Source organism: Dama dama, chromosome 2, assembly GCF_033118175.1.
Source record: "Dama dama isolate Ldn47 chromosome 2, ASM3311817v1, whole genome shotgun sequence".
Classification (NCBI taxonomy): domain Eukaryota; kingdom Metazoa; phylum Chordata; class Mammalia; order Artiodactyla; family Cervidae; genus Dama; species Dama dama.
Window position 1 is genome coordinate 28,758,745 of NC_083682.1, and position 26,735 is coordinate 28,785,479.

At 37.4% G+C, this 26,735-nt stretch overlaps 1 protein-coding gene and 1 pseudogene across 2 annotated transcripts in view; both read left to right on the top strand.

Moving 5' to 3' along the window:
* Window positions 1-26,735, top strand: part of GAS2 (growth arrest specific 2) — a 168,315-nt gene that overhangs the window by 87,421 nt on the left and 54,159 nt on the right. For both annotated transcript variants that reach the window (XM_061168019.1, XM_061168014.1), the window contains 2 exons: window positions 10,804-10,945; window positions 18,063-18,170. In XM_061168019.1, coding sequence (XP_061024002.1) covers window positions 10,804-10,945; window positions 18,063-18,170 — 250 coding nt within the window. The remainder of the gene's footprint in view (window positions 1-10,803; window positions 10,946-18,062; window positions 18,171-26,735) is intronic.
* LOC133067302 (protein lifeguard 4-like) lies at window positions 8,589-9,368 on the top strand (annotated as a pseudogene).

Consider the following 26,735-nt stretch of genomic DNA (forward strand, 5'->3'; position numbering starts at 1 on the left):
TTCAAGAGATGGGACTACCAGACCACCTTACCTGCCTCCTGAGAAATCTGTATGCAGGTCAAGAAGCAACAGTTAGAGCCGGATATGGAACAACAGACTGGTTCCAAATTGGGAAAGGAGTATATTGTCATATACGTCAAGGCTGTCTATTGTCACCCTGCTTATTTAACTTATATGCAGAATGCATCATGAAAAATGCCAGACTGGATGAAGCACAAGCTGGAATAAAGATTGACAGGAGAATAATAATAATATCAATAACCTCAGATATGCAGGTGACACCACCCTATGGCAGAAAACGAAGACGAGCTGAAGAGCCTCTTGATGAAAGTGAAAGAGGAGAGTGAAAAAGCTGGCTTAAAACTCAACATTCAGAAAACTAAGATCATGGCATCCTGTCCCATCACTCCATAGCAAATAGATGGGGAAACAATGGAAACAGTGACAGATTTTATTTCTGAGGGGCTCCAAAATCACTGCAGATGGTGAGTGCAGCCATGAAATTAAAAAATGCTTGCTCCTTGGAAAAAGATCTATGATCCACCTAGACAGCATATTAAAAAGCAGAGACATTACTTTGTCAACAAAGGTCTGTCTAGTCAAAGCTATGGTTTTTCCAGTAGTCATGTATGGATGCAGAGAAGGCAATGGCAACCCCCTCCAGTACTCTTCCCTGGAAAATCCCATGGACGGAGGAGCCTGGTAGGTTGCAGTCCATGGGGTCGCGAAGAGTCAGACACAACTGAGTGACTTCACTTTCACTTTTCACTTTCATGCATTGGAACGAAATGGCAACCCACTCCAGCCTTCTTGCCTGGAGAATCCCAGGGACGGAGGAGCCTGGTGGGCGGCCATCTATGGGGTCACAAAGAGTGGGACACAGCTGAAGTGACTTAGCAGCAGCAGCAGCAGCATGTATGGATGAGTTGGACTATAAAGAAAGCTGAGCGCCAAAAAATTGATGCTTTTGAATTGTGGTGTTGGAGAAGACTCTTGAGAGTCCCTTGGACTGCAAGGAGATCCAACCAGTCTATCCTAAAGGAAATCGGTCCTAAATATTCATTTGAAGTCCTGGTGCTGAAGCTGAAACTCTAATACTTCGGCCACCTGATGCGAAGAACTGACTCCTTGGAAAAGACTCTGATGCTGGGAAAGATTGAAGGCAGGAGGATAAGGGGATGACAAACAGTGAGATGGTTGGATGGCATCACTTGCCTTGATGGACATGAGTTTGAGCAAGGTCCAGTAGTTGGTGATGGATAGGGAAGCCTGATATGCTGCAGTCCAAGGGGTTGCAAAGAGTTAGACATGACTGAGCAACTGAACTGATAGAGGTAAAAAGCAGGAGGACCACTTTCTACAGAATTAGCTGGGAGTTGTCATTTTCCTGTTGTTTAGTGTACATCATTTACTTATTTTCTGGATTCGTTTTTTGAATTTATGCTATTAACTGAATACTCTGTTAGGAATCCTGCTGAACTAAACATTTTTAGTATGATCAAGTCATCAGAGGAAAAGTTTGCCCCCCAATGACAAAATCCTGTTAGAAATCACCTTTCCTCTAGTTCTGAGTCTGGCGTGAAAAATCTCTTGCCATAGTGTATAAAACAACATCTTGGTTAAGGAAAGGGAATCATAATGGCCTGGTCAATTTGAAGGTGAAGCATTATATGAAGTATTTTGTGTCTGTTTTTCCTCAAATATTTAAAAATTGTGATTTTGGATTGCTCCCTTTATTTTTTAAAGACATGTTATTGATATATGATTAACATACAAAAAGCTGTACCTATTTAAAGTAAACAACTCGATGAAGTTTCGGTAAAGAGCCTGCCCTCAATGCCGGAGGCGTGAGTTCAATACCTGGGTCCTGAAGATCCCCTGGAGAAGGAAATGGCAACCCACTCCAGTTTTCTTGCTTGGAAAATCCCATGGACTGAGGAGCTTGGCAGCTATATGCAGTTGATAGGATCACAAAGAGTCGGACACAACTAAGTGACTACACTTTCATACATCTATGAAACTATCATCACAATCTATGCCATAAACGTAACTATCCCTCCAAAGGTTTCCTCTGCCTTTATTATTATTATTTTCATTATCATTATTATTGACAAGAATGGGTGGCTACATTTCTAATCACACTTATGACCATGTGTACTAGTAAAAGCAGAGATTATTCGCATTATAAAAATTTTACTAATTTCACAAAGCAGCAATCGAAGGATTAAGACAACACATTACGGTGTTCAATTTGTAAATTTTTTATCTTCCTTACCTACTTGAGTGCTGTGAAATATTGTACACTTACCATGAAAAAGAGAAAATATGCTGAGAGATTATTCAGGGTGTTACTTTTGTATGCTGCATAAAGTTAAATAGCTGAATATCCAAATGGATAGAATGAACATTTAAGTATAAATGTCTGTGTAAGTTTCTCTTTGGACACATTTGAAGATTTTATTAAAATTTTAGTGGAAGTTCAATTGTGCTTTAAAAACAGTAAGCCAGTACACCCAAACAATACTACCTTAGTCCTATGTTGAAGCATAATAGTTGAAGGGAACAAAAGGCAAATTCATCATTTTCATCTTATTTTACTCCGAGATTTTTGTTTTGACATAGTAAACCTTTATCTAGATTATTGTATGTGCTTCTTTTCCCTTTTACTTTTCCATGGTGTTGAATTAGGATAGCATTATTGAATTAAGACGGCATTAACCAAAACTAGAAGTGTTGTTTGGAGAGCTCTCAAAAATCACAACATTAATTTGTACACACAACAGATGCAGTTTGACCATGACAAAATCCCAACACAATGTTGCGAATTTTGTACTTTTTCTACTAATAGATAATGCTTTTTTATATTTGATCTGAAATATTTATTTCTCAAGATTACATAAATGTCATTTTAAAAACATCACTTCAGAAATGATTAACTAAAAGTTTCTAATTCTCTGCCCTATTCCTTGCCTGGGAACCCTCTGTAAAGCTCTCTTGAGAGCTGTGGGCTTCTCTGAGTTCTGAAATGGGAGAATGAGACCACTTATTTTTGCTCTCATGGGTAAAACTTCCCTTTATTTTCAACTACAAAGAGGTATCATCACTGTGAAATCCCTCTGTTAATATTTCAGAAACCATGTCAGTTTCTCTGTGTAAAATATTCATGTTTGCCTTCTGCAAAGTAAAACACTCAGCAAAAATAGGTCAGTAAAACCTCAAAAATCTGTTTAATGAGAGTGTTTTGATATTCATTATTTAAAAAAAGTTACTATGAATTCAGCCTTTTCTTAAGAGTGAAAAATTAAGATTAGCTTTATGATAAAAGTAAAAAAGAACTTTTGTTATTTTTGTTTGGGGCTATGATGAATAGTCAACATTAGAGGGAAGCTTTTTATTTTTATTTTTGAGTGCTTCATTTTGAACAAAATTTATGACCGTTCAAAAGAAATATACTTTGTGAATATTTCCCATTTTAATTCGTGACATAATGAAATGTTACTTAAAAGAAAATATTCTTATACCAGGCTTATTAGTTAACTCATCCTATTTAAAGAACTTGACTCTTACTGCTAAGAATAAAATTTGTTTTCATTTGAGTGAAACTTCCATCCAGACTTTAAAGCAGAATAAAAATGGGGCAAAAACTATCTTGCAAGAATCTATAAGTGATCTGTTATATGCCTTAAGAAAGGGGAATGTCTAAACTTTATCCCTCCAGGTCTAATAATATAGGTCCTGCTGCTGCTGCTGCTGCTAACTCGCTTCAGTCTTGTCTGATTCTGTGCGACCCCATAGACGGCAGCCCACCAGGCTCCGCCGTCCCTGGGATTCTCCAGGCAAGAACACGAGTGGGTTGCCATTTCGTCTCCAATGCATGAAAGTGAAAAGTGAAAATGAAGTCGCTTAGTTGTGTCCGACTCTTCACGACCCCATGGACTACAGCCCACCAGGCTCCTATGCCTATGGGATTTTCCAGGCAAGAATACTGGAGTGGGGTGCCATTGCCTTCTCCGAATATAGGCCCTAGATGTCTTTTCTTTGAAAATTATCATCTAGTAAATAATTTGAGTAAATTTTCTAGTTCAGGGCTTAGTTTGGAGGCTCAATTATTTCATCTAGACCAATCTCAAAAGTTATATCCTATGTCAGAAAAATGTAAAGTCTATTTCTAAGATCTCATCATAAAGTTATTAACCATAAGGCCCTTTCCCTAGCACTTTTTGAATGAGACCAAAAATGATAACGACACTGCTCTTTCAGTATTCTCCCTACTTTCATATCACTGGGGTATACAGATAAAAAGATTTGGTTTTAGCAGATGCAACCTTCTTGCTGTCTTTTGTTGACCCTTATTCAGTTTGAAAGCAACAGTTGCTCCTTCTGCTACAAAGTTTTGAAATCTTGTAGTCGGGTGAGGATAGACAATAGTGAAAGTGGAAGACGCTCAGTCTTGTCTGACTGTTTGCAACCCCAAGGGCTATACAGTCCATGGAATTCTCTAGGCTAGAATACTGGAGTGGGTAGCCTTTCCCTTCTCCATGGGATCTTCCCAAACCAGGGATCGAACCCAGGTCTCCCGCATTGCAGACAGATTCTTTACCAGCTGAGCCACAAGGGAAGCCCTATACAGCAGTAGCTGACCCTTATTCAGTTTGAAAGCAAGAGTTGCTCCTTCTCCTACAAAGCTTTGAAATCTTGTAGTTGAATGAGACTAGGCAGCAGTATATATTTTTGAAAACCGTTTAGACAAAATCAAAATGTAGCGTGGGGATAGGGTTAATCATGGAAACCAGAATGAAGCAGCTTTATGGAGAGCAAAAAAATAGACCTTTCAGTGACTAAGTTGGCTTCAGGTGCAGGGCCCCTACCCAAGGGGAATTTCATGATTTACAGCCTGTTGACATCTCCAGACAGACAGGAAGCCAATGAGTCGTACTTAAGTGTGTATTTCAGGATTGGCTGACTGTACCTTATACAGCTTGAAGTATTCAAAAGCCAGTATAAGCAGAGATTTGGGGCTTAGTGTTGATTTTCTGTGTTCAGTGGCATAGCTAATTTTCAGCATTCCCAGATAAAGAAAAATCTCCAGGTCACAGTTTTCCATATGTGGTGTTGTTTTCTACTTCATTCAAACTTTGTTTTGTTTCGGACATGGAGTAGAACCTGTTGGTACTCTAATAAACATTTTTCACATTATTTCATTTTATTAAAACATTAAAAGGAAAAAAAAATGTTCAACCCAGCCAACCTGTTTCTAAAAGGTGGCATGAATCTACCTACAATTACAAATGAAATCATATTTTCCAATTGACCTAATTTATATTTTCCAATATGATTGACTTTTAATTGGCTGTGAATTCTAGTGTGTTAAATTCCTCTAGCATCACTGCCCAGTTTATGTTATTCTCTTAAGAATATTAAATATAACAAAAAATACCTTGTTGGAACTAAGAATTTAAATAAGTCTAGAGGGATTAAAAAGGATTGCCTGTTGAAGTTCATCCAGCGACTTAGTAGCAAAAATTAATTTATAACTTCTGCTTTGCTTCAGCACTGAGATATTCCTGCTATCCCACATTCTGAGAAAATTAATTTAAAGGAAGCCTATGTGAGTTTTTGGTAAAGGATACAAACAATATTGTAAACTTGAAAAATATTCACAACCTAAAAGCTGAGAGTTATGCTTTATGCAGTGGGAATTTTAAGATTTCATGCCTGGGAGCCAACATCTCAAGTGACTCTGAGAGAACTGCTCCAAGGAGGCAGGGGGAGGAGCCAGGTTAAGTAGAAGTTTTACCCCAAAGGGCAAGTAGTCTGAACATCATGGGCTTCCCGGTGGCCCATGGTAAAGATCCAGTCTGCCAAAGCAGGAGACGGAGACCAGGTTTGACCCCTGGTTCAGGAGGAGAGCATGGCAACCTACTCCAGGATTCTTGTCTAGAGAATCCCAAGGAGAGAGGAGTCTGACAAGTTACTGCCCATAGGGTTGCAAAGAACCCCATATGACTGAAGCGACTTAGCACACACACACACAGTCTGAACATCAAAAGATTATTTTTAATTAAAGGAAGCCAGATATCTCAGGTTAAGGAATTTAGTGTTTTTCTATATATGAGAAGATGCAAAAGTCTGGGCTCACGGAAATCATTCCTTATCACATGCATCTCAGCTATCTGGGGCCAGTATCCTGTTTTTCACATCCTGAGCTTCCTTGGGGTTGCAGTCTAATGGCTGTTGGCTCACAGGTAATCCTTTCCTTCCTGAGTACTCTTAGGGCTCAGGAGCTCATATTAAAGGACTGGAATTGCTGATGATTGTGACATCCATGTTTATTGATATAGCGGGAGTATCCCATTTCTCATAATAAATAACACTACACCTTAATTATGAGGCTGTTTCATTATATCATTGGATGGCATAATATATTTTTAAAAATTAAAACTTCAGCAAAAGCACCTCAATGTTGCAGTTTCCTGGTTGTGCAAGCTTTGATACATCAGTTTTCAATAGTCATTTCAGAGATGGTGCCCTATGTCAGACACTGTACTGGGTGTGTAATGGATACTGTTTCATTCCTTTTAACTGTATTGAAACACAGGAATTAGAATTTTCATTTTTTCGTGAAATAAAACTGAGACTCAGAAATGATGTGTATCAAGACGCCCCAATGGTCCAGACACATGGAAGACGTTCAGTTTACAGTTATTCTTTTAATTTTCTTCTTCTTCCCTCCTTCCCTGCCTCCCCCCTCTCTCCCCCTCTTCTGCTACATCAGACTTCTAGGACAGGTCACTTTCACCTCTGTTTTCCTGATAGAAAACAGACTCTTAGAGGTTAGGTGATTTGCTAAATTTAAAGAGTAGGTTAATGGCACAGTCAGCTCAAGTCTGCCTTGGAAAAATGATACCCAGATTGCCAAGTGAATATTGTTGGTACTTGTCAACAGTATGAGACGCTGTGTTGAGTAAAGTGTAATTAGTGAGCTCTAGAAAGTTAAAAATGTATTTTAGTTTTGAATAAGGTTTAAAGTCTTCTAGAAGAATACTTTTTAGGGATAAGGCACCTATTTACATTTAATGTTGATATGTTTTATTAAAGTGATACACATTTAAAGATCCAAAACAATGAACTCTGACTCATTTCTGGAACCTGAACACATTGTTATAGGAAAATCCAGGGTTTTTTTTCCATTCAAACAGTAGCTATTAAGTATCTATTGTGTGCCAGGATTTGCACTATCTGCTGAGGCAGCTGTGAATCAGACAGTGGTCTCTACTGTTACAGAATATGCAGTCAATTGCATGTTTCTACAAACGTCCTATTAACTGGCTAATCTGTTTAAAAGGTCTGAAATGTGATAAATAGTGCCTAAAGTCTTTTAGCTAATGATTTATGTAGCTAAAAATTACTCTGTTCACTAGAAGCAGTTATCAAAACAGCAATTATTATTTGAGTTGTGCCAGTTAAAACTGTTTTGTACCAAATTCTGGTATGTTTTCCAGATCTCAAAGAGCACTTGACGTGTGTGTGATGTCAGTTAAATGAACAAACCATTAGAACAGGAGAGTGATAATCTAGACTTTTACATTTAACAATGTTTTTAATATGCTATTCACTCACACTAAGGTACTGGACATATTGCCAACATATTTAGTCTCTCTATATAGATTATTTACTTTGTAGGCAATCCATAGCCTATTTTTTTTTAATTGCCAAGTGACTTTTTCCTCTTCTTTTTAACATGTGATCACCTGATTGAAATATCAGAGAAAACCTGAAGTCAGAAAACCTGTATCGTGTCTTTGTCCTGCTCCTAGCTAGTTCTGTATTTTCTCTGGATCTGTTTTATTTATTCTATAAAACTGAAAGGATATAACTACATGAACACAAAGATCCTCTTGAATTATCTTTGGTATCCTCCATCTAGGTATTATAATATACAATTGATATGCATTTAGGAAATCAAATCAATTTCATATTTACTCTAAGGAAAATATGATTAGGAGAGAGATGAATGTTATTAACAACTATATCTCTGTCTTTAAACTGCTGTGACATTTAAAATTTACAGCATATAATTTTAAAATATTGTTATTTTAAATCATTTTTGTTTCTCTGTATTCATTTTCTTTCTCACTAACACTATAAATGCTTTCATTATGTTGTTCCTGAGAGCATAATCTATGATGCTGTGTAACCCATTCTACATTATTCTGAGTACATAAAGTTATACAATTAACAGTGAATTTATTCTCTATAAATTCATTTAAGAACTTTTATTTGGAAAGTTTGCTGTTTTCAACTTGACTCTGACTTTATTTCCATCTTTAAAAAATTTATATTCAAAATAGGAGTTCAGTTACAGCACTAATATCATTAAAGCTAGTAAATCCAAAATTTGAAATTTAAAGCTAGTAAAATCTAAAATCTAAAATTTGAAATTTAAGCTAGTAAAATCTAAAATCTAAAACATGGTAATTCATGTTATTGACTCATCAATGTATTACATGGAGACTTTTAATTTATTTTTGTAGGTTCTTACGAGTCTGTTCATATATATTTTTATATATAGCTGTAACTAACTTTTAACTACAATGACATCCGCGTTTTTTTTTTAATACCAAATAGACCTTTGTCCATGAAAGCCTGGCCTTAATTTTGGTGTTTTCTCTTGGATCTTTGGGTCTGATTTTAGCCATGACTTTAAACAGACCTAAGCTTCCCCTTAACCCATACCTGCTTTTTGTATTCATACTGTTGGAAGCTCTGACTATGGCCTTCATTGTTACTTTCTGTGATGTACATATTGTCCTGCAAGATTTTATACTGACCCGTGCAGTATTTCCTGATTCAACTGTGAATACTCTGCAATCTGAGAGAGAGTGCAGCAAATTTGGAGCAGGCCTATTTTTTGACTTGTGGATTTTGTGCTTGTCGGGAACCTTGAAGATGTTTTTTATGGCGAAACAATGGAGTTAGACTTGGCTTCTGTGTATGTGTGCTCAGTCGTGTCCGACTCTTTGCAACCCCATGGACTGTAGCCTGCAAGGCTCCTCTGTCCATGGGATTTTCCAGGCAAGAATACTGGAGTGGGTTGCCATTTCCTTCTCCAGGGGACCTTCCTAACCCAGGGACTGAAGCCCGTGTCTCCTGCATCTCCTGTATTGGCAGGCAGATTCTTTATCATTGTGCCACCTGGGAAGCCCCTTGGGGTTCCTTCTTTTCTGCAGATTCATCATCTATGACACACACACTGATGTGTAGGCTGTCACCTGAAGAGTATGTATTAGCTGCTATCAGCCTCTACTTGGATATCCTCAACCTCTTTTACGCCTTTGCAGGTTTTGGAAGCAATTAATAGAAAATGATTGAAAGCGGTATATAGAAACTGATTCATTAAGTACTAAATGTTGAGATATAATTAACTATTAAATACTTTTAAGATTTTATTTATATGCTGTGTACTATATTATAAAGTATACACTCCTTTTACTATTAACAGATTTTAATCTCATTTAGAAAAGAAAAAATACAAAAGATAAATTCCAGAGAATTATTCAGTATTACAATAAAATTATGTTAAAATGTTAATGACATTTCACTATAAAATGATGTATTGAAAATTAAAAATCTGCCCAACAGATATTTTGACATAAAATTTAACATTTTTGGTTTTCTAGAGTGTAAGTTTCCTCTAAAAATTATAGCAGAATGCCAGTGACTAATGAAACTTTGGCAAATTCTTGACGGCATTAGTTTGCTAGGGTGCCTTAACAAAGTACCACAGATTGCATGGCTTAAACAGAAATTTCTTTTCTTACAGTCTGAGGTCAAGGTATCCGCAGGGTTGGTTTCTTCCGGGGTGTCTCTTTTGGCTGGTAGATGGTCATGTCCCTGCATGTTCACATGGACATCTCTCTGTATTTGTCTGTGTCCAAATTTCCTCTTCTTATAAAGATACCAGACATATTGGGATAGGCCCCAACCTAATGACCTCATTTTACGTTAATTACCTCCTTGGAAAGACTCTATTTCCAAATTCAGTCACATTCTGAAATTAGGGACTAGAAGTTAGGACTTTAGACTGGGCTTAATGTTTGTGTCCCCCCAAATAGTTTGTTGAAACCTAATGCCTGCTATGATGATATGAGGAAGCAGGGCTTTGGGGATGAGGAGGGAGTTCTCATGAGTGGGATCAGTGCTCTTATAAAAGAGACCTCAGAGAGACCCCTTACCCTTTCTGCCACATGAGCCAGCGAAAAGACACAGTCTGTGAACCAGGACGGCTTCCAAGATGGTGCGGTGGTAAAGAATCTGCTTGCCAGCACAGGAACCGCAAGAGATATGGGTTCGATCCCTGGGTTGGGAAGATCCCCTGGAGGAGGAAACGGCTACCCACTCCAGTATTCTTGCCTGGAAGATTCCATGGACAGAAGAGCCAGGCAGGCTACAGTCCAGGGGGTCACAAAAGAGACACAACTAAGCAACTGAGGACCCTGAGCACATATAGCTGTAAACATGTAAACATGTGTGTGTGTATATATACAAATGTATGTGTATATATATATATAATGTTTATATGTATATATGTATGTGTATGTATGTATGTATATATATAAATTTTTTTTTCCTGCTTTAAAGGGTGCCAATTTAAGTACCTACCAGAATGCCAGAAAAGAAATTAGTGTTATTTTGAAAAGTTAGCACTTTGGTCCTATGGTGTTCATAATTTAATGCAATGTATGTCAACTGTATCATTATTATAAGTTATGCATATTTACTTGTCTGATGTCTTTTAAAAAGGTATGGTGTGGAGCCTCCTGGTTTGATAAAATTGGAAAAAGAGATAGAACAAGAAGAAACACTCTCTGCCCCTTCTCCTTCACCTTCTCCTTCTTCAAAGTCTTCTGGAAAAAAGAGTACAGGAAACTTATTGGATGATGCAGTAAGTAAAATTCATCAGGTTTCTTACCAGTACTTGCTCCTTTTTGAACTTCAAAACTCATTCTGTTCAGTCTCCTGTCTCACCTCTACCTATTCCAATGTTACTGTAATTTCTTTTAGAGTCTATGAGAAAGTTCATAGTCCTGCAATTCATTTCAAGATTCAAAACTGAGCCACTTGTCTTATTTAAAGTACAGCATCACTTAATTCTGCTGAGTAGTACCTTAAATTTTAGGATAAGTGCAGCTCCTGAAGATTGTCTTTGAAAACACTTAAGCCTTGATACTATTGGTTCCTGCTCCCTTGTTCATTGATAAGAAATCTGAAGGCATGGGATCTTAAGGACTGTTAAAGAAGGAAAGGCAAAATGCAATGGAGAAGATAATTGTCCTTTACTGACTCTGCACTAGGGTGGGGGTTGGTCTGCCATTGTTCTTCAGGTGATTTTGTTAGGCAGGTTTCTTATTGAGGAACCTAAGACTTGAAGTTGAATTACCTGCTGAGAGGAAGAGAGAAGCTTAGATTGCAACCCAATTTTGTCTAACTCTCTGAGGTCACCCTCCCTCAGAGTCCTTGAGTCACTGTCTTTGGCAGATTAGGACATAAATTCATTACATCCTCATACAGAAAACAGATTCTGGGTGAAACAGTAAACAGGATGAAGTAAAATTCTCTGGCTACTTCTGTTGTCTCTTAAGTCGTTCTTGGTTGTTAGTGGTGTGTCTGATTACATGGATGCATTTACTTCTCAGCACATATGTTTTGAGTGTAAATGTCAAAACTGCCTCTGGGTTTTATGAAAAATGGAAACTTTGGGGATGTTAGACTGAAGTATGTCTCACATACATGGATAAGATCCCTTGGTACAATATGTACAGTATGTCTCACGTACATGGGGAGGGTTCTTAGAAGTTAGCACCAACCATAATGAGGAATAGGCAGAACTGAAAAGGACAGCTGGCTCTTAGCTGAGAGTTTCTTTCCCTAGGGCCTGAACTGAAAAGATCTGGGGAAATGACTGATTGGTGCTGTTGGATATAGAAAGATTCCCCCCCACCTTTTATTCTCTTTCATGTGACACTATAACCTATATTGCAGATTTAGATGAACAGAAATATAACAATTTGTCTGACAGATTAAGAATTCTCACTTCTGCTAAGGACAGCACATATACACTTAGCCCATCAAGCTATCTTATCCGACACCAGTTTAATTTAGTTTTCCTATGTTCAGTCCACTCAGAAATGAAAGGACAGGCAGGGCATTTCAATATAATGCACCTAAAAGGATGTTAAAATCACAGGAATGTTTTTAAAGATCAGTCACATGCCTTCCAGCCTACTATTGCATTTTTATTTTGTAGGGTAGTTGAGTAACTTTGCTTTAATAGTATGTAATGGCACATTATATATTGATAAGAACAATTTTTCTTTTTTCTCAATTATACTTTTTTGATTAGACTTCATTTAGAGTAAGATCTTCCTTTTAGTCTCTTATAAAAGTGTTTTTCTGGGGCTATTCTGTTTGATCTTAGTCCTTTTCCTCTAAGCCGTTACCTTCATTCACTTTCTTTAATGCATTATAGTCAGAGGTCTGGCCAGCATCACCCTTAACCTCCTTATGAATGAATTAGTGAATCAAATGAATATTTTAGTTCTCAAATTATGAGACTACTTTCCGGTGTATCTGACACTGTTGACCACTCTGTTCTCTTAATTCTCCACAAGCATTATTGCTACCAGAAAGATCAACCTAAAGGGAATTCAGAATTGATTAAAGTTTTATAGGAGCTCTTATAATGTCCAGGGTAAAGCCCAAACTCATGTACGTGTCACATAAGGCCTCCATATTGTGGTCCATTTTGTCTTTCCCAGCCTTTTTTACACTCTGGGTTCATTCTTGCATAGTAATGTATCTATTGTAAACATGTCCTCTAAGCCCAAATGCCCAAGGATTATTTTATACCCTGTGTTTTTCCTCATTTGCTTTCCTCACCCTTCTCATTTTTGATTGCTACTTTTAGACACCCTTTCATCTTCTAAAATGCAGGTTGTGCGGTCTTCTATAGAAAGTTTTCTTGGCATCTCTCATTCCCAGTAAAGCTGACAAATGTGTCCTTGGTTCCTCAAGTGTTTTTATACATTTAGTGAAGTGTTTATCATATTGGGCATAAATACCTATTCTTCTCTAGGTACTGCCTTTGTTCTCAAAAGAGGACCACATTTTATTCAGCTATATCTAGTGCCATGCTAATTGGATACATTGTTAATGTGAGTAATCAAAGCTTAAAAAAGATTCTCCCTTTTTCTGTTTATCTGGAATGGCCGTATGCTCTGGAGAAAATGTGCATTTCTCAACTCTGCTGTAATTTAGCAGAAGGAGGAGGAGATGTTGCCCCTTAGGGCTGTTTACCTGAGCCTGGGCAAAGCAGCTAGAATGGTTCCCTTTCTTCACCAGCTAGTCTCCCTTGTGGCCACCCCTCATCCTTGAGAAGGGGAGAAGGACAGGGGAAGAAGGTGGTGAAACAGCTATGAAAATGATTTTGGAGAAGTTTTACCAATAACCCAGTTCAGAGCACGTTCATGAGTTAGGGACTGTCTTCAAAATGGCAAGACTCATTCTGTGGTTGCTCTCGCGATGCCAAGTTCTGCTCTCGCGATGCCAAGTTCTGCTCTCGCAGCTGGAAACAGGGAAGGGCTTTGAGAATCTTTAAACTCCCTTTGAAGTTTTTCAGGGTTTGGGAACATAACCGTCTGTATAGTTAGGGGGTTTTCATCGAATGTAGAAAATGTGCTAAGTGGATTCTTATGTATTGTTGCCAGCTAATGCTGTGTGTGCAATCTTCAAACCAGCATTTCTCAAAGAATGTTTAATCAAACGCTCACACCACCAGATGGCCCATGGCATGAATAATTCCATGGATAGGTTAGTTTAAGAAATACAGCTTACTATAGTCCCTACCTAGAGTTTGGCAATGCATTCTGGCATATGAAAGGCACTAATGAGTTCTATAATAAGGTCTTGTTTAACCTGGAATTTTCCATGCTTCTTTGGCCACAGAAGCCTGTTAAAGTCTCCTTCATTCTACACTGGGGCAACTGCACTGAAATATTTGCATTCTGTTTAAGTGAGAGTTTTTCACCAAAGTGTTTTATTTCAGGGACAGTAGAACAGAGAGAAAAACCATTTGGGCCTCACTAATGGTTTAAATCAGAGCTTCATATGTCAAATATGAAAAAGAAATAGTTCGTATGGCAACTGCTTCCCTGCGTATGAGGCATAGATAGCCATTGGGGAGTTGCAGTTCACATACTCCAGCATGTGCTTTAGAGTGGGGGTATAAAATATTCCTTGCAAAGTTCCTGTGTTTATTTAATAATATTGAATATTTATACTCTAGAGAAATTTTTTATATCAAAAAAGAGGGGAAAAAAAGAGTAAAGAAGAATAGTGAAGAAGAAAAAGAAAAAAATGGAGAAAAGAGTAAAGAAAGAAGGAGAAAAAAAAGAGACACAGGCCTGTGTTAAAATGTCATATTCCAGTGAATAGTTCCAACAATAACTGCCAGTTTAGAAACTTTCAATGCGTCTTCACATTTCCTTGTTTGCTACTTAGGAGATTTGTGGAAAATTGGGGGAAAAAAATAGGTTACCCTTAATGTGGTAATACATCCCACCTTCTTTAATCAAGCAAGACATCCTAAGAGGAACAGAACACAGTGGAGTCATTCAGATTAATTTATTCCCCAGATGTCCTGATAAAGTGACTCAGCTGTGATAAAATGATGGGGTCAGGTTTAGTTCCCTTGTGTTGAGCCTGTTCCCACACAATGAGTTGAATACAGTTCTAAGAAACCAGTCTTACTTTCTTCCTCTTCTCCATCGACTTCCTCAGTCTGGGGATGAGAGATAGTATAATTCTGAGTAATCAGGCTCCTCTTGAAATCCCATTTCAGCAGAATACTGGCTGGGTTCCTGGCCAAAAAGAGAACACCTGCCAGACTGACTTATCCCAAGGTAATGTAAGAAGCACAGGTGTCATCAGTCACTGTTTACTTAACAATATATTTCCATTACCCATAGTCTGGCCTTGTCTCTTCCATTTCTGCCTCCAGCTCTCACACAACTACACAAAAGCCCTTGATTTAAAAAAAGGCAAGTATATTTTCAAAGCTTAGGAAGACATTAGAGAAGGACAGACCACTTGAGAAAATGTTTCTTGTATTTTCTTTCATTTGATACCAACAGTTTCTGTATTTTGTCTAAAAACACTTCAGGATGGAAATACTTTCCATACATACTTGTGACTGTCATTTCTTAGCAGAGGAACCACTTGAATAGCAATTTAATGTCTGTTCAATTACAAAGCTGCAGAAAAGCTATGCCAAGCATGAGTCTCTTAAAGTTTGGTCCATGTGCTTTTATGATGCTGATTGTTGGATATTTTTTTGGGCAGGTGGCCAAAGTCTTTCTCCTTTCCTCCATCCCCTCTCCTCTCTCTCCTTTCCTTCTTTCTTTCTTTTTTCATGGAATTATTGTGGTGCTAAGAGAAACTGTACTACTTCTAGCAATTGTATTCAATAAACACAGTTTATTTACATATATATTTATAGTTTTAAAACATGTTTATAAATACATATAGAAAGAGATACACATATTGGAATACTTAAAACATTTGAAACAGTACACATTCATTGGTCCTGTAACCACCTCCACTCCAAACTATGGTTCTGCATTATAGAAGGGAATATCATACTTCTTGTTCTATTATCGCCATCTTGTTCAAGAAGATCTCTTAAAAAAATCCCTAGGGATAGAATTCTATTAATACTGGGGGAGTGGGTAGATGTATCTATAGCCCAACTATCATATGGTAGGAAAAATTCAGAACTCAAAGACATGGGCCTAATCACTAACATAATTAGGTATTTCACTTTTTCAATGATGGCCATCTCTAAAATTCTTTGAATCCAGTTGATCTGTCACACTAATTCGCTATTGTGTCCTATCTAAGTCCCTATGCTTATTTATTCAATGTGTATTTATTGAACACATATTATATGCCATTAAGACATTGTGTTTTATTTCAAGGATTTAAAACTATAATGAAGTACTATCTCAATCCTCAAGTAACTCACAATCTAGCAAAGAGACATTATGGTGAACCAGCCACTGAGATGCAATGTGCTGTAACACAAATAAGTAACAAGAATTGTAGCTTTATATGTTGACAGAATTAGGAATTCTAGAGGGAGCTAATGAAAATATATATCCTGAAATTGGTTCTCATTTTCCCAGCAGTGGTATTGGTCCTCCTTGGCATGTATTGGCAGTATTGGCATGTGGGATTTTAGCTCACTGACCAGGGTTCACACCCTCATTCCCTACCTTGGGAGTGCAGAATTTTTAGACACTGGACTACCTGCGAAGTCCCCATAATTGTATAGCTCTTAAGATAAATTTTGCTTCAGGATTCCCCCACTTTTTCTAGCTTTCCCCTCTAATGTCATGCTTTCATGCTTTCTGGAGCCTCACTTATTCTAGGGAAACCAAGTGGTGTAAGTCCTTTATTCCAACATGCAAGTGAGTTCCTGTGTTACCCTTCCCACAGTTTTTTCTTAGTGGAGTGCTGATTGAAGTCAGACATTTGAGTCTGAACTATTTGAAGAAATGATTGAACTTCTTTGATGACAAAAACCTAGGAATCATGTCTTCGTGGAAGTAAGGATTTGGATGAGGGGTTCCCAAGCCAATACATTCAGAATCTAAATTTATTCCATGCAGCTTCTCAGATGTAGGTTGAGCATGATTTAGATCTGCCATCTATGGAAACTTTGACTCAATACACAAGGTATTATTTTGGATTGTCTGGTTGTGAAAGTCAATCAGTAGTGTCCAACTCTTTGCGACCCCATGGGCGATACAGTCCATGGAATTCTCCAGGCCAGAATACTGGAATGAGTAGCCTTTCCCTTCTCCAGAAAATCTTCCCAACCCAGGGATCGAACCCAGGTCTCCCACATTGCAGGTGGATTCTTTACCAGCTGAGCCACCAGGGAAGCCCAAGAATACTGGAGTGGGTAGTCTATCCCTTTTCCAGCAGATCTTCCTGACCCAGGAATCAAACTGGGGTCTCCTGCATTGCAGGCAGATTCTTTACCAACTGAGCTATCAGGGAAGCCTCTATTGTCTGGTTGGTTGGCTACTTTAAGAGAGGACAGGTATGAGACACAGAATGGCAGGTTCCCAACAAAGGAAAACATAAATAAACCTTATTCCTAAGATCATGGACTATACATTGTCTTTAGTTGTCACAACTGTTTATAAGCATTTTGCATTTATCATTTAGTATACGTATTTTTTAAAGAGTAGGGAGAACCCCATGGACAGAGAAGCCTGATGGGCTACAATCTATAGGGTCACAAAGACTCAGACATGACTGAAATGACTTAGCATGCATTGCACATGGAGATAAAACAGAAAATTTGATAGACATGGATTCTATAAAATACATATAAACTGTCAGATACTGCTATGAGAATGGGTTTTGGAAGATGGGAATTACTGAGGAGTGAGTTGCCAGATTAGTCTGGATGAATTAAAGATGACAAAAAGAGTTCAAAATAAGGTGAAGCAGTAGTCTCATTTTAAAATAATAATAAAATTTAAACTCTCATTTGTTTTGAAAATGGATAAAATTAATATTAAAATTATGATAGGGAAGCATATGCACTATGTTAATACAGATGCTGTTCTAGCCATCAGTAGACTTTCTTGGCAACGCAGTGTACACAGTCTTCTTAATTCACTGAACGTGAGAACCCGGCACATCAGCCCTACACTGCCAGTTGATTTGCTCCCGACTATCCTCCAGCGTTATCATTGGCATCAGCCACTTAGGCCTTAGTGCAGTTACTGGCCTGCACAAAGTGCCTTCAGGGCCTGACCTTTACATAGTTAAGATTTAATATGATATTTCTGTGCTCACATCATGTCCATAGTCTGATAGAGAACACATTTAAACGCGTTAATGGTTTAGGGGCCTTTGAACCCGTGAAACAAATTAATCTAAGTGGAATCTGATTAAGGAGAATGAACTTGCCAGCTCTTCTATTTCAGGTGAAGCGGATTTCTGAAGATCCTCCTTGCAAATGCCCAAGCAAGTTCTGCGTGGAGAGGCTCTCTCAAGGAAGATACCGTGTGGGAGAGAAGATCCTTTTTATTAGGGTAAATTTTCACTTTTCACTTGACAGCTTGTTCTCCTGAGCATATACAGAACTTGAGTTGCGGGTTACAGGGAAAATATGACCAGTAAATAAGCAGGAACTTCTCAGGTGGTGCTTACAATTGGGTTTGAAGACATGAGGTATGGAAATTTTATTATCATACATAATTACTGCTGAGGGCTAAATATATACAACTTTATCTTTTTACATATACACCAAACAGATCATAGAATCAAATTGAATAAGGAAAAGAAGATAAAACAAATTCCTTTTTGGTTCTAGGCATTTAGTTTCAAAGGAACTAAATCTGCTTCAATGGGTAATAAGAAACACTATTCTGCCCTGGTTTTCCATATCTTAAGTTTGGGAAATGATCAACCCATGGGTCCTGATAACTTTCAAATTATTTGATTATGACTTTTGAAAAAGTTTGGGTTATGAACCAGGGTGAGGAAAGTCAAAACTCATTACAATAGAGTGATTAAATGATGACTGCCATTATTTTACTGGTTTTCTGGGTTAGAATAAAGAAATAGGGGTCCTGTGCCAATGAATGATTTGGTGGCCTCTGACCATTTTTCAGTCATCCTAGTTAAAAATCTGACTAGATGTCATGAACAATTTTTGATTGTAATTATTAACTTAATAAAGTAACATTTCAGGCTATGATCTGCTTTGTTAATCATCAAGAAAATTTAATCTCTCAAAATGTTTGTTGCTTTTACTAAGACCAAGAGAGAACAATCCCAAGAAGACACTTACATAGAAAGCATTATTCCTTAGAAAGTCATAATTACACAGTTCTTTTAGTAATTCTGTATCTAACACATTTACTGCTGATTTACTGTTCTCAGCATAAGCTAGATTTAACAATTTCACGTCTAACCAAATTCCAAAGTTTGTTGACAACACCCAATGACTTGACTTATCTATGGATTATGATTATTATGCATTTTTGTTATTGTGAACACATTTTCTCATTACGCATTTTAGTCAATATGATAACAACCAATAAGAATGAAAAATTAAGAATGTGTACGGATTACTGAGAAAGAGCCCAGAAGACGTTTCTGCAGATGATATCTTTGCTAAGCGTATGCTTTATCTGTGGGTTTGTAGAAACCAATGTATGATTGGACACTTTGCATACATGGCTATCTAATGTTTACTTATGTAAATACATCTATATGCTTATGTAGATATGTTGATTTATATGCATAAGTCTCTAAAGGTGAGGGAGAAATCTCTACCCAATATAAAGAATCCTTTAGTACAAGGGGATATCTCCAAGGTTTTTAGCTGTCACTTTTAGGCAAATATGCTAATAATCCCCTGCTACAGTGGGAATTCTCTTGTTTCTAGTTTATCAAAAACAATTTCTCAAAGCCCCAGATTTTGCATTATACCTTCCAATGAGCAGCACTGTTTTTGAACTACCTAATAGACCAACAAAGCTAAATGCAGTCAATTTCTGTCTATGGTACAGATAAAAATTGGCTCTCTTCCAAGGTTTAAATATATCAATTATTTTTCACTGTCTTTGGAGTGATGATGAAACCTCCTTGTTGACTTCTGTAGTAACAGAGATTTAGGTATTTCTATTTAGCCACGCTGTGTATCTTTGGAATGTAAATAGATGGCTTTCAGCCTAATGTCATGGTCTTGTGGAGGAGAGAGGTAAGAATTTTCCTTTGTTCTTTTGTTCATTCAGTTAGTTGGTAACTAACCAGGCTTCAAGTACTGAAAAATGACTTGGCAATATAAAGCTGTATAAGCTTGTAGGAAGGTTTTCAGAAATATGTCTTAGATGCCATGAAAATGTCTATACTATTTGATTGGTCAACCCCAATGCAACTCCATGTAAATACTTTAACAATACTATTCCATGTAAACAATTTAACAATAATTTTAAAAACTGGTCCTCAGATATGCAGCAGTATCATCTGGGAAATGCTTAGAAATGCAAATTCTTGAGACTGCCTCCGGACCTATTGAATCAGACGCTCTGAGGGCGGGGCCCAGACACCTGTGCTTTAACAAGCCTTCTAGATGATTCTGATGCATCGTAAAAAAGTTTGAAACCACTAAACTAAAAGAAAGAACTAACTGTATGAATGAAAAGATCTGGTTTTTAACAGTACAATTAGAAATCACTTGCATATCTGATCATGGAAGAATATAACCATTGAGGTACTAGGAATGATTATTTTAAAGACTTCTCTATATCATGAGAAAAAACTGCAGATACAATGTTAAGTGGGAAAACAGACTTTGAAATTGTATTTGCATATAAAAATATCTGTGTATAAATCAAATGTGATTAAGACTTAAAGGGAATAGGAATAATTGAAAATATTTTTTTAATTTTCAGAAGGCATTATGAGTGAATAATTTTTTTCTGTTCTACATTTATTTCTGATGATATTAAAAAGTAAGGATTCTTTAAAAGAAGAGAAATCAGCAACCTGATACAGTTGCAAATGTGAGAATAAATAAATGGACTTCTAAAATGTATCAGATTAATTAGCTCACTGCTCATTTTTCTGCTCTTTTGCCTAAGCTTTTTAGCTTGTGGACAAGAGTAGAGAAGTTTGTTGGCACCATGGTCTTGTTTAGACCGGGCAGGGCTTTGCATTTTGTTGTGAACTTGTAGTATATTTTTCCTACAAGAAAGATGAAGCTCTCATCTTTCCTTATTGTTCTTCACTATTTTATATTTCCATTGTGAAAACTCACACAAATTGTTTTCAGTTAGCGCTAGGAAATGTATAAACATAATATAAATGTCCCTGCTCTTTTCAGACCCCATCAGTGAGCCGTATGCTCAGTTTTCTCTCTGCTAAAGTTTTAATGACTACAAATTTATAGTCATTAAGGTTTTTATCCTTTGATATCCCTTTCCTTCAAGGCTCAGTTTTTAGTTACATGCAAATAATCTAATGCAATAAACTGACCTGTGCTAATGCATGAATTGGATGTAAATAATTCCAGTGAATAGAACTTCCATGGGGTGAGATCTTTACATTTAACACAGTTGCTCTCCTGTTCTGATAGTAGAGAATAAGAGCAAGCCAGTGGGCTCACATGTGGTGAAGTAGCTGACGTTTTTTGTGCTTTGGGCACTAATACGATGACTAATTTTTTGCTTAATTACAATTTACCACTACCCTAACTTTAGCATTGTTCAAAATGTGTTTCAAGGATTTATAGTTCTAGAAGATGTTCAAAAATATTATTCATAAAGAAGGGTCATGACCATGGGTTTAAACAGGTTTTTTTTAATAACTCTTATTACTGTTAATTGACTCTATTAGCCTCTGTCTTAGCACCAGTGATATCTCACTTTAACTTCTCATTGCAATGTTGCCACTCTCATTGCACAGCTGAGAAACACAGAGGTTGAGTAACTTCCCAGATTAGAAGCAAATAAGTGGTGAAGCTCAGTTCAGTTCAGTCACTCAGTCGTGTCTGACTCTTTGCGACCCCGTAAGTGATGAAAATAGGGAAAAACCACTAGATTATTCAGGTATGACCTAAATCAAATCCCTTATGATTATCCAGTGGAAGTGACAAATAGATTCAAGGGATTAGATCTGATAGACAGGGTGCCTGAATAACTATGGACTGAGGTTCCTGACATTGTATAGGAGACAGTGATCAAGACCATCCCCAAGAAAAAGAAACAGAAAAAGGCAAAATGGTTGTCTGAGGAGGCCTACAAATAGCTGTGAAAAGAAGAGAAGCAAAAGGCAAAGGAAGAAAGGTAAGAGAACTCATTTGAATGCAGAGTTCCAAAGAATAGCAAGGAGAGATAAGAAAGCCTTGCTCAATGATCAATGCAAAGGAAAACAATAGAATGGGAAAGACAGGGATCTCTTTAAGAAAATTAGAGATACCAAGGGAACGTTTCATGCAGAGATGGGCACAATAAAGGACAGAAATGGTATGGACCTAACAGAAGCAGAAGATATTAAGAAGAGGTGGCAAGAATACACAGAAGAACTATACAAAAAAATCTTCATGACCCAGATAAACACAATGGTGTGGTCACTCACCTAGAACCAGACATCCTGGAATGCGAAGTCAAGTGGACCTTAGGAAACATCACTATGAACAAAGCTAGTGGAGGTGATGGAATTCCATTTGAGCTATTTCAAATCCTAAAAGATGATGCTATGAAAGAGCTGTGCTCAATATGCCAGCAAATTTGGAAAACTCAGCAGTGGCCACGGGACTGGAAAAGGTCAGTCTTCATTCCAATCACAAAGAGAGGCAATGCCAAAGAATGTTCAAACTACCACACAATTGCACTCATCTCACATGCTAGCAAAGTAATGCTCAAAATTCTCCAAGCCAGGTTTCAACAGTATGTGAATTGTGAACTTTCAGATATTCAAGCTGGTTTTAGAAAAGGCTGAGGAACCAGAGATCAAATTGCCAACATCTGTTGGATCTTAAAAAAAGCAAGAGGGTTCCAGAAAAACATCTATTTCTGCTTTACTGACTATGCCAAAGCCTTTGACTGTGTGGATCACCAACAAACTGTGGACAATTCTTAAAGAGATGGGAATACCAGACCACCTGACCTGCCTCCTGAGAAATCTGTGTGCAGGTCAAGAAGCAACAGTTAGAACTGGCCATGGAACAACAGACTGGTTCCAAATTGGGAAAGGAGTATATCAAGGCTGTATATTGTCACCCTGCTTATTTAACTCTTATGCAGAGTACATCATGAGAAACGCTGGGCTGGATGAAGCACAGGTTGGTATCAAGATTGCCGGGAGAAATATCAATAACCTCAGATATGCAGATGACACCACCCTTATGGGCAGAAAGTGAAGAACTAAAGAGCCTCTTGATGAAGGTGAAAGAGGAGAGTGATAAAGTTGGCTTAAAACTCAACATTCAATAAACTGTGATCATGGCATCTGGTCCCATCACTTCATGGCAAACAGATGGGGAAACAATGGAAACAGTGAGAGACTTTATTTTCTTGGACTTCAAAATCAGTGCAGATAGTGACTGCAGCTATGAAAGTAAAAGACACTTGCTCCTTGGAAGAAAAGTTTTGACCAGCCTAGACAGTATGTTAAAAAGCAGAGTCATTACTTTATCAACAAAGGTCTGTCTAGTCAAAGTTATGGTTTTTCCAGTAGTCATGTATGGATGTCAGAGGTGGACTAAAACCAAGCTGAGTTCCAAAGAACTGATTCTTTTGAACCGTAGTGTTGGAGAAGACTCTTTTTTTTTTTTTCCCATTTATTTTTATTGGTTGGAGGCTAATTACTTTACAATATTGTAGTGGTGTTTGCCATACATTGACATGAATCAGCCATGGATTTACATGTGTTCCCCATCCTGATCCCCCCCTCCCGCCTCCCTCTCCATCCCATCCCTCTGGGTCTTTCCAGTGCACCAGCCCTGAGCACTTGTCTCCTGCAACCAACCTGGGCTGGTGATCTGTTTCACTCTTAATAGTCTACTTGTTTCAATGCTGTTCTCTCAGAACATCCCACCCTCGCCTTCTTCCACAAAGTCTAAAAGTCTGTTCTGTACATCTGTGTCTCTTTTTCTGTTTTGCATATAGGGTTACCGTTACCATCTTTTTAAATTCCATATATATGCATTAGTATACTGTATTGGTGTTATCTTTCTGGCTTACTTCACTCTGTACAATGGGCTCCAGTTTCATCCATCTCATTAGAATTGATTCAAATAAATTCTTTTTAATGGCTGAGTAATATCCAGCAATCCCACTCCTGGGCATACACACCAAGGAAACCAGATTTGAAAGAGACACATGCACCCGTGTTCATTGCAGCACTGTTTATAATAGCCAGGACATGGAAGCAACCTAGATGCCCATCAGCAGACGAATGGATAAGGAAGCTGTGGTACATATACACAATGGAGAAGACTCTTGAGAGTCCGTTGGACTGCAAGGAGATCAAACCAGTCAATCCTAAGGGAAATTAGTCCTTAATGTTCCTTGGAAGGACTGATGCTGAAGCTGAAGTGCTTTTTAGCCACCTGATGTGAAGAACTGACTCATTTGAAAAGGCTCTGATCCTGGGAAATATTGAAGGCAGGAGGCGAAGTGGACAACAGAGGATGAGGTGGTTGGATGGCATCACCAACTCAATGGACATGAGTTTGAATAAACTCTGGGAGTTGGTGATGGACAGGGAGCCCTGGTGTGGTACAGTCCATGGGGTCACAAAGAGTTGGACATGATTGAGCAATTAAACTGAAGTGATGAAAGTAGGATTCAAAGGTCCAACTCGTGAATATATACTCTTTCGCACTAAATAATACTGATTTATTTATCTGGGATTATCTGAGATTTCCTGGAGGGCTGAATATATTGATGTGATATATTAACCATGTGAATGAGATATATTATGTAGCATTTTCTAAATGTATCTGGCCAGGGATATGGTCCCTTTGCCACCTTTTTTTTCCCCAGAGTGTTATCATGGGCTAGGAGGTCATGAAAACATACTTTGGGAAAGACATTATCAATCAAATCAATTAAAAAATAATTTGTAACATAAAATTGTATGAAAGTTTTCTACAGTTTGCCAGAGTTAAAATCCATTTATATCAAAGTGCAGCTTCCCAGGTGGCTTAGTGGTAAAGAATCTGTCTGCCAATGCAGAAGTAGGAGATTTGAGTTTTATCCCTGGGTTGGGAAGATCCCCTGGAGTAGGAAATGGCAGCTCACTCCAGTGTTCTGGCCTGGAAATGTCTCATGGACAGAGGAGCCTGGCGGGCTATACAGCCCATGCAGTTGCAAAAAGTTGGACAAGACTGAGTACACATGTATACACATATCAAAGTATTTCTAAGAAATGTTGAATTTATATTGTTTTATATGTAAATTCCATTTGGAAATTAGGATTCAAGGAAATGCCTGGAAAACTTTAAAGGAAAGGCAGCTAAAATTTAATAAACATCATCTGCACCAGGCATTATAACAGGTGCTTAATGTACATTGTCTCACTGACTTCTCTACCACTGAGCTGAGAAAATGTTTTTATCCTTTTGTTATACATGAAAAGACAAAGACTTAATTAAGGTTAAGGTCTTATGTAAATAGTATGATGCACAAAATCTAGGTCCTGACTCCCAAATCCATAACACACTCCTTTCTAAGCTGCCTGCCTGTGGCAGGCCCATTAGATGCAGATTTTTATTCACAAGATTAGTCCTGTAAAAAGGACTTGCACCTTTTTCCAATAAGTTTAAGGCTCAACTATGTAGTAGTGTTTTCCTTATATCATTTTTACTTTACAAATATTCAGATACAAAAAAAAAAAGTATTACAATTGCATAATCAATAGTACTATGCAATATAAGGCAAAGGATATAATTTGTTTGGCCGACTATATTGTGGTAGTAATAAAAGTTATAACAATAATTATTAGGTGTTTACCTGTATATCAGACACTATTCAAAATGGTTTATATGGCCTATATAAGACAATAAGATATCTTACTTTCCACCATTATATCTTATTTTTTTTAATTGAGGGATAATTGCTTTACAGAATTTTTGATGGGAGGGAGGTTCAAGAGGGAAGGGACCTATGGCTTCCCATGTTCATACCTATGGCTGAATCATGTGGATATTTGGAAGAAAACATCATTATATCTTATATCTTTTTAGGGGAAGTCAAAAGATAATCTTTTACATTGCTAATATAGTTTTCTTGTCTTTTTACTAATTATTGATATTTTTAAGTGGATTGATATTATTTTAAGACATTTTAATAGCAGATGTTTATAACTGGGTAAACTGTATCAGTTTTCATTCTAACACTCTGAAGAGTCTGAATATTTTTTTCTTCATATTTTAAGAAATCTGACTACTTAGGAAGCCTAAAGAAAAGGCAATGAATAATTTAATTGGAACTCAGCAAAGGGATTTGAAATGTTATGCAGTCACCTTCATTATACTAGTTTTGAATTAAGTCATCACAGATCAATGGAAAGGCCAGCCACATTATTATTGATTCTTTGTAATTTCTTCTTTACTATAAAAAATCTTCAGGGTTATACCTCTGTGTAGAAATCAACTCACTATAACAAGCCAAGCGAAAGAGGTACCAGAGCTCTGTTGCTATAGCAACGCAACCTGGCAATGTCTTCTGGGACTTGCTCTAAGGGAAGGTCCAATGATAGGGAGTAATGTGACTTTCTTTTCTGCTCTTATGACATATATTGATTTACTGTGAATAAAAAGTAACATGGCTCAAATTGCATAACTTTTTTGGTAATGAAAAATGGGCTCTTGTGTAAAAATGAAAAGGAGTTTTAAACAAGTAGCAAGGAATAAAACTTTCATTTATCTTAGTGGAAACATTGCGCAAACAGCCCTTCCTCAGTAGTTGAATGTTGAAAATTCATTTTCTTGAATAGCAAGGATATAAATATTTCATATAATTTAGCAATTTATGGGAGCAGTGATTATAATTTCAAAACTATCTAATGGGTTATATTACTTTTAGGGAGAAAATGGTCATGTTTGCCTCTGATACACATATAAAATCTCAAAGCATTTATAA